The sequence below is a fragment of the Stenella coeruleoalba genome (genome assembly GCF_951394435.1).
Source record: "Stenella coeruleoalba genome assembly, chromosome: 4".
Taxonomy (NCBI): Eukaryota; Metazoa; Chordata; class Mammalia; order Artiodactyla; family Delphinidae; genus Stenella; species Stenella coeruleoalba.
In genome coordinates this window covers 1,854,360-1,863,034 of record NC_137149.1, presented here as the reverse complement: position 1 = coordinate 1,863,034, position 8,675 = coordinate 1,854,360, and the positions used below count along the sequence as shown (strand labels likewise).

The 8,675-nt window shown below is 48.6% G+C and overlaps 1 protein-coding gene across 1 annotated transcript in view; it reads left to right on the top strand.

Annotated features, from left to right (window-relative positions):
* The first annotated feature begins 2,292 nt into the window (after window positions 1-2,292).
* TNIP2 (TNFAIP3 interacting protein 2) overlaps window positions 2,293-8,675 on the top strand; it is a 39,413-nt gene continuing 33,030 nt past the window's right edge. The window contains exon 1 of the mRNA XM_079920790.1: window positions 2,293-2,391. Within this exon, the coding sequence (XP_079776916.1) occupies window positions 2,320-2,391 (72 nt within the window). The 5' untranslated portion in view covers window positions 2,293-2,319. The remainder of the gene's footprint in view (window positions 2,392-8,675) is intronic.

The following is an 8,675-nucleotide window of genomic DNA, read 5'->3' as shown; positions in this document are numbered from 1 at the left end:
TGGGCCTGGAAGGGCCTTTCTTCTGGGAGCTGACCCAGCACGGTCAGTTCTGTGAGGCCCACCCCCTGGGCGCGCCACCCCTCCTTCTGCGCCCCCAATCCCAGTGTGACACACGTGCCAACCCCACGGTCTGCCACCACTTTCCGATGCGCGAAGATCCCACGCATCAGGGCAAAACAATACAAAACGGTGAACAAAGCCAGTAGCGCGGAGGCCGAGGCCCCTCCCCCTTTCAGGGTCACACCCTGTGACATGGGCACAGGGCACCTGGGATCCAGGGGCGCGTGGGGAGCTGTGGGCGGAGGAAGGATGGCGTCCTCTGGGACGCTGGGTGACGGAGGGGGGGGCTCTTGAGCTGTCATTCTCAGCAGGGGTCTTGACAGAGTGGGGAGGGGTGCCACGCCCAGGCGGTGGGGCTCACGAGTGGGCCCGAGGCGGGCAGCGCGGACTGTGCCGGTTGAGCTGCTGGTGTCTGCCCGCTTCCGCGGTTTGTGGCCGCCTCACTCCATGACGTTGTCTTCTCACGGCCTTCTCCTCCGTGTCTGGGCTTCTCTCCTCTGTTCCCTTATGAGGACACACGTCATTGGATTTAGGGCCCATCCAGAAAATCCAGGATGATCTCATTTTGGGATCCTCAAATTAAATCCCATCTGCAAGACTCTTTCCACACAAGGTCCCATTCGCGGGTTCTGGGGGTCATAGGACACGGACCTGCCTTTTGGGGGGCCACTCCCACCCACTGCAGAGAGGACCCACGTTGCTGCTCAGAGGACGCATCGTGTCATAGAATGCCTGCTGCTGGCCAGGAAAGCTGGACGAAGGGGGATCCATGACCTCATGGGAGAAACATTTCAAGCTGCAAGAGGGCAGGGGGACCAGGGTAGAGGTGGCAAGAAGCATACTCGGTCACCAACCAAACACGGAGGGCCCGGGCCAGCCTGGTGCAGGCTGGGTGCAGCTGCCTGGCCCACCCCTAGGTTTTCAGCCGTATCACCCAGCTGCCAGCCCGGGGAAATCACCCGGTCTCAATGCCGGTGGGCAGCGCTGATGTGACTGGCCCTGGCTACTCAACCTCCAGCCCCTCCGGAGGTCAAGATGATACATCATGGCCCACAGCCCCTGCCATACATCACACTGCTAGCACAGACTATCTGATGTGACCCGAGGCCTCCAGGTGAGCAAACATACTCTTGCCAGGCAGGATATTCCCGGGGCTTAGGGGCTGTCTCCCAGGAGCTGGTCCAGGGCCAGTCCTGAGAGCACTTGCCCCCCAGATGGCTCTGCTTGGTGGATAGGGTGTCTTGATGGGAACCCTGTTTCCTGCTCCCCACGAGGCTCTGGTACCCCAGAAGCTGGAAGGCGGTGTTACACACTAAGAAGTCCTTCTATAAAATTACATCCGGGGGCTTCCCTGGTGGTCCAGTGGTTAAGAATCTGCCTTCCAGTGCAGGGGACTTGGGTTCAATCCCTGGTGGGGGAACTAAGCCCACGCACTGCAACTACTGAGCCTGCGCCCTCTGGAGCCCACGTGCCACAACTAGAGAGAAGCCTGACCACCGCAACTAAGAACCAATGCAGCCAAAAGTTTAAAAAAAAAAAAATTACATCCGAATCACCCAGTTTTTGTGTGGATTTTGAACTTGCTAAAAACAAGTGGACTTCACCTATTTGTGATTTGGGCTAATGGAAATCATGTAACAGTCTGCTAAATGTAATGGATATGGGGAAGCTGATGGTGAAAGTCTTTTTTTTTAAATCTTGTAAGGCTGTCAAAGAGGGAACCCAAGAAGAAAATCAGCAAAGGAGAGAGATGAATTGGATTTCTAAGGAGGTAGTGTGAAAATTGATAAAGGGAAACCTCACTAAACTGGAGTCAGAAGGCCAGAAGGGGGAGCTCCCAAATGCAAACCACTGGACGTCCATACAGATCGCAAGGGAGGAGAGGAATCCTGAGTCTCCTGCAGGAAGGGACGCTACTTTACCCCCAGCAGGAGGAAGAAAGATTTTCTCCTTGCCCTGCAACACAGCCAGTGAGAGGCTGTCACAACCCAGCCAATGAAAAGCAACTATGCTTTGATCTCCCAGTTTCCTCCAATGGACTCTTTGTTTAGAACAGCCCCTCCCAGCTTCCCCTTTTCCTCTATAAAAGAGTTTCCTCTTTGCTTTATTGCACCTGCATGTAGTTTGCCAGGTTACATGTCCTGAGTTGCAATTCCCTGTTGCTCCCAAATAAACTGGTAAAACTGCTGGTAAAAATAACTGGCGGTTTCATGTTTTGGGTTAACATGATATGGAGGTCCCAGGGCAACTCAGAGGCGGATGAGCAAACAGGTGCGGTACCCACAGAGCCCAAGGAGCTCACAGCTTTCTCGCCGACCCCCGAGTTGGAGGGTAAGTTTCTCTTTTGGATTTGAGTCTGTTCTTGCTGTGTTTTGAAGCTCTCCAGGTGTTGTTCGGGATCTGTTTAAAGGCTTTGTCTTTTCTGTTAAGGCCTTGCTTTGTCCGTAGCTACTCGTTTGGTACCTTGGCCTCTTTTTTGTTTTTTTTTTAAATACATGTATGTATGTATGTATGTATGTATTTATTTATTTTTAGCTGCATTGGGTCTTCGTTGCTGCACGTGGGCTTTCTCTAGTTGCGGTGAGAGGGGGCTACTCTTTGTTGTGGTTTGCGGGCTTCTCATTGCGGTGGCTTCTCTTGGTGCGGAGCACAGGCTCTAGGCACACGCCTTCAGTAGTTATGGCACTTAGGCTCAGTAGTTGTGGTGCACGGGCTTAGTTGCTCCTTGGCATGTGGGATCTTCCCAGACCGGGGATTGAACCTGTGTCCCCTGCATTGGCAGGCAGATTCTTAAACACTGTGCCACCAAGGAAGTCCCTGGCCTGACTCTTGAAATCAGGCTGTTTTTACTGGAACTGTGACAGCCTTCGATCCGACTCCTTTTGGAACTGGGTGGTTCCTATTGGAACTGTGCTGGTATTCAGCCTGCAGGCTAAGAACTATTATTATTATTTTATGCTCTAGAGAAAAACCTCTGAAAAATGGGATTCCCGTTATTTAAATGTTTTGAGGGCACCCCTCATTCAGGGACCACAGCCAGTTTTGTTTTCTTTTTTGGCTGCACTGCACAGCTTGTGGGATCTTAGTTCCCTGACCAGGGATCGAACCCATGCCCCCTGCAGTGGAAGCGTGGAATCCTAACCACTGGACCGCCAATTCCTCCAGCCAATTTTATCTTCAGAAAATGCGGTCCCTCCTGTGTGCATTTCTAACTAAATTGACTGATTTAACCAAAAGTAATTTAAAATATCTGTGACCGAATCAAACTTGGGTTCGCTTGCCCAGGCAGTAAAGCCAATCTACTCACACCGGGTCATGGTGAAGGAAACTGCAGCGTTTATTGCAGGGCCAAGCAAGGAGTCTAGGGCAGCTGGTGCTTAAAAGACCTGAACTCCCCAAAGGTTTTCAGGGAAAGGTTTTTGAAGACAGAGTGAGGGAGGCAGGTCGCAGGAGTTTGTGATCAGCTGGTGGACATTCTTCTGATTGGTTGGCGGTGAGGTAACTAGGAGTCAACATTGTCAACCTTCCTGTTTCAACTGCTCTGGGGTCTACGTGATTATGAGAAGCATACAGTTAACTTCTTCCACCTGGTGGGGGTTCTGTATCTGCAAAACAGCTCAAAGGACATGGCTCAGAATATTATCTATAGCCCTTGAGGAGGGACTAAAGGTCCTTGACTTTGTTTAATGGCTAAACTATTATTATTTTGTCTTGCTTGACTGATTTCCTTTCTCTACATTTCTCACTTCTGTGATTAAATTTATTCTTTGGAACGGGGGGGGGGGGCGGGGAAGGCCTACGAGGCTAAAGTTTTTCTACAAACAAGAGGCAGGTTGAGGACACGGGGGCGGGTGTGTCCCAGGAAGGCCCCACAGGATCTACTCGGTTACACATCAATGGCTCTTATGAGGAACTTTTGAACTCCCCAAACTTAACTTTCTTAAAACTGTGTTAGATAGCCATGGCTCGGAAGGAGTCAAAACTGAATTGGATGCCTATTTTGATTGGTATTTTGAGGCTTTCAGACGTTATCAAGAGTTTAAAATGGACTTTCTATAAAATGCCGTAAATAAATTCACTGAGGCAAAGAAAGAATTAAAGAAAGACAAGGGCTTCCCTGGTGGCGCAGTGGTTGAGAGTCCGCCTGCCGATGCAGGGGACACGGGTTCGTGCCCCGGTCCGGGAAGATCCCACATGCCGCGGAGCGGCTGGACCCGTGAGCCATGGCTGCTGAGCCTGCGCGTCCGGAGCCTGTGCTGCGCAACAGGAGAGGCCACGGCAGTGAGAGGCCCGCGGACCGCAAAAAAGAAAAAAAAAAAAGACAAAATGGCTTTTCATGTTCAGCTCTCCAATTTCTTTGCCTCAGTCTCCACTCTGGTGCCGTCTTCCTCCTCGGAACCTATCAGAACCTGCCTTTAAAGTTAAATCTTCTTAGGATCCAAATAAACCCGAGATTACTTACATCCCCCGGCCTAAGGCTGAATTGCAAACCATAATTAAAGTTTCCTAAAGTAACGGAGGACCGTATAGGTTTGCTGAAGATTTTAACATGGTTATTCAAATCTACCAACCTGGTTTCTCAGATCTATATCGGGCAGTCCACGTGCTTTTTGGTGAAGGTCAAGTCAAATATTGGGTGAAATTAGCCCAAAGGAAACACTCTGGAGGGGATTTAGAAGAGCAAACCCCTAACTTCTGGCAAGAGGCTGGAACCCTTGCTGGAGAACTCCACCAGCACTTACAGTAACTATTCCCAAGGCGGTTGATCGGAACCAAATTCAGGCTTGCACACAAAAATCTGATGAACCTTCCCATGACTATTATAATCAACTTCAGATTACTTTTAAAGAAAATTCTGATCTTCCTTCAGATGTTGAGTCCCTTAGGATAGCCTTTAACGCCATGTTTATTAACGGGCTGAACTGGGATCATTTCTAATAAAAAAAGACCAGGGTGGAATGGGAAACTAAGTACACTCCAGATTTAGTTAATTTGGCAAATCAGCTCATTCCAACACTGGATGAGTCACCAAAAGGAAAGACCGCCAAAATTCTTAGTGTTCAACACCAGCAAATGAAGGCTCCTAAATGAAACCAAAATTCTAGTTTCTGCTGTAATTGCAAAGAACCAGGACATTAAAAAAAAAAAAAAGATTACTGGGGCTTCCATGGTGGCACAGTGGTTAAGAATCCGCCTGCCATGCAGGGGACATGGGTTCGAGCCCTGGTCCGGGAAGATCCCACATGCCGCGGAGCAACTGAGCCCGTGCGCCACAACTACTGAAGCCCGCGCACCTAGAGCTCGTGCTCTGCAACAAGAGAAGCCACCGCAATGAGAAGCCCGCGCACCGCAACGAAGAGTATCCCCCGCTCGCCGCAACTAGAGGAAGCCCACGCACAGCAGCGAAGACCCAATGCAGCCCAAAATAAATAAATAAATAATTTATATGTATAAAAAAGATTATTGTTATAAATTAAAGCATTTCAGGCATCTTCAGCCCTTTAACCAGCCTTTCCAGTGGCCTCCTAATGAAGGGGGTTTTTGAGGAAATACAGGGGCTCTTCTCACCCCTCCCTCTTAATCGGCTCAGAAAAACAACTCTCCAGATTGGGGAGGAATGTCTCTGTGTCCTTAGTGACACCAGAGCCACACTCTTGGTGCTCAACCCCCCTGCTATAAAACAGTCCCTGCCTTGAAGTACTGAAATGACCCAAATCGTGGGAGGTCTCCAATACGCATCAACAGGTTCCTGCGTGTGAACCTATTCCCTTTCGTTTAGGCCCTTTGAGAGAGACACACCTTTTCCTCCTTAGCTCCTCTGCCCCTATTCATTATGTTGGCTGAGACTTCTTGGAAAAATATCATGCTAGAGCTTCTTTCTCCCAAAAGGGGAAAACAATTGTAGAATATGACATTAGCCATCCAAATAGCCCACCAGGTGAATTCAATGACCCTTCTACCTCTTTTACTTGCTCTGTCTCTGATGGCCCCGGAGCCGATGGGAAACACCGATCATTTATCCCCATGGAATCAGTTACCACCCTCCTTATGGGCAAAATCCACAGTGCACCTCCCATTTAGGCTCGAATAGATCTCTCAAAACTAGAATTAATCAATACCCTATAAGAAGTCCTTCAAGGTATAAAGTCTGTAACAGAAGATTCCAAGGCTCAAGGTCTCATTATCCCTGTACGAGTCCCTGCAACACTCGTACTTTATGTGCAAGAAAACCCAAGGGCCAAGGGTGGAGGTTTGTCCAGGACCTCCAAGCAATAAACAACATTGTTTTCCCTCAACAACCTGTTTTTACCAACTCCGACACACTACTGACGTCCATTCTCACTGGAAGCAAATTTTTCACTCTAATTGATCTAGGCAGTGATTTTTTTCTGTGTTCCAGTGGATAAGGCCAGCCAGTATCCTTTCACCTTCACCTGGAAAGGATAACAATACACATGTACAGTAATGCCCCAGGGTTTCACAGAAAGCCCTTCCTACTTTCCACAGGTCTTGAAAGCTGATTTGGATGATATAAAGTTTTCTTCAGGTTCTATGTTCTTACAATATACGGATGATTTGCTTCTATGTTCACCTTCTCAAACCTCCTTGCAGGAAGACGGCATCCACCTGCTAAAACTTTTGGCTTTAAAGGGACATAAAGTCTCCAAAGAGAATTGCAGTTTGCTCAAACTCAGCATGGATATTCAGGGCACTTGATCTTGGAACAAGGACGACATCTGGATCTGGACAGGCCTCATGACATCCTGAACTTCCCCAAACCTAAAACTAAGTGCCGATTACAAGGTTTTCTCGGGCTAGCTGGCTACTACTGACGGCTTTGCCCCTGTGTGCCTTATTAAGACCCAGCAAACCTGACCCTAATTAAGGGATCAAGATGACACAGCTTTTGAAGCCTTAAAGAAAAGCTTAATGAGACCACCTGCCCTTGGGTATCCTAATTACCAGCTTTGCTTTTTCCTTTTTGCATGGGAGAGGGAAGGCCATGCCCGTGGAATATTCACCCCAAAACATGGGGAAGGTCACCCACCCATCCATTTCTGATTAAGGCAGAAAGACAGTGACAGGAATTAAGGCCTTAATCAGAAAGGCCACCAAATAGTTAATCATGGGATCCCCTTTCGCCATCTTCACACCCCATGCAGTAGAAACCCTCGTGAATTCTCATCACATCTAACACTTGCCGGTCAGTTGCCCCAGCTCCTATGAAGTCCTGCTGCTAACAGCTCCTCACATGACTCTTTCACGTCGTAACAACCTCAACCCTGCTATTCTTCTCCCCCCCTTCTCTGACAAAACACCTCAGGACCGTCTAACACTGACAGGTCGCCTTCTGACTCCCCGTAGTAATTTACAGGGGACTCTTCTAACCAGTGCGGATTCTTCACGATTTACTGATGCCTCCTATTGAAGATGACGAAGGTAAACACCAAGCTGGGTGTCCCTTGGCTACTTCAACCCAGCAAGCTGAACTATACGCTCTCATTTGGGCTTGTACTTTAGCCAAGGGCAAAGCCGCCAACGTTTATACCATTAGTCAGTATGCCTTTGGGGTAGACCGTGAGCTTGGGATGCTGTGGAAACAATGAGGTTTCCTTACCTCTAACGGGGAAAAGATTAAAAATGGCTCTTATATCCAAAATCTATTAGATGCCACGCTCTTGCCGGCAACCTTGGCTGTTATTAAGATCCCTGGCGTATCAGCTTGACATAGAGGATAAAAACCTACGTCACTGATAATCCTACCAAAATACTACTCTCAGGAATTCCCTGGCAGTACAGTGGTTAGAACTCAGCACTTTCACTGCCGGGGTCCGGGTTCAACCCCTGGTCAGGGAACTGAGATCCCACAAGCTGTGCATTGTGGCAAAAACACACGCACAAACAAACAAAAAACAACAAAAATGCTACTCTCAAAGGAAGTAGCCAAACCTCTGTCATCCAAAGAGATGCTCCCCAAGATAACAGACTAGGAATGCCCAAAAATTGGCCCCAGAAATGGAAAAATGATATTGGAGCTCTAGTAACTGTTGGTTTGATAAAAAAAAAAGAGAACTCTGGTTCGGGCCAAATAACAAACTGGTCCTACCAGAAATTCTAAGACTCCCACTCCTTGGCACTGTTCATGCATTGAACTGTTGGTCCACTGATGAATGATGGCGTGCATGAACTAATATTGGTGGGAAATATGTATATTTTTTAATATTATTTAGTTTTGGCTGCGCCCGGTCTTAGTTGCGGCACGTGGGATCTTCGATTTGGCATGCGGGATCCTTTAGTTGCGGCATGCACGCAGGATCTAGTTTGCAACCAGGGATCGAACCTGGGCCCCCTGCATTGGGAGCACAGAGCCTTATGCACCGGACTGCCAGGGAAGTCGCTGGTGGGAAATATTAACAAGGTCAAAATGAGTGCCGGTCTCACCTGCCCAAGTACAGTCCAGGGCAACCTGCTCTCATTTTGAATTGCCTTATGGGTCATTCGAGATTTGGCAGATGGAATCCATTGCAGCTGCCCCGTCTCATGGATGCACAGTCGTACCTTGTTTTATCACGCTTGCTTTATTGCACGTCACAGATACCGCATGTTTTACACAT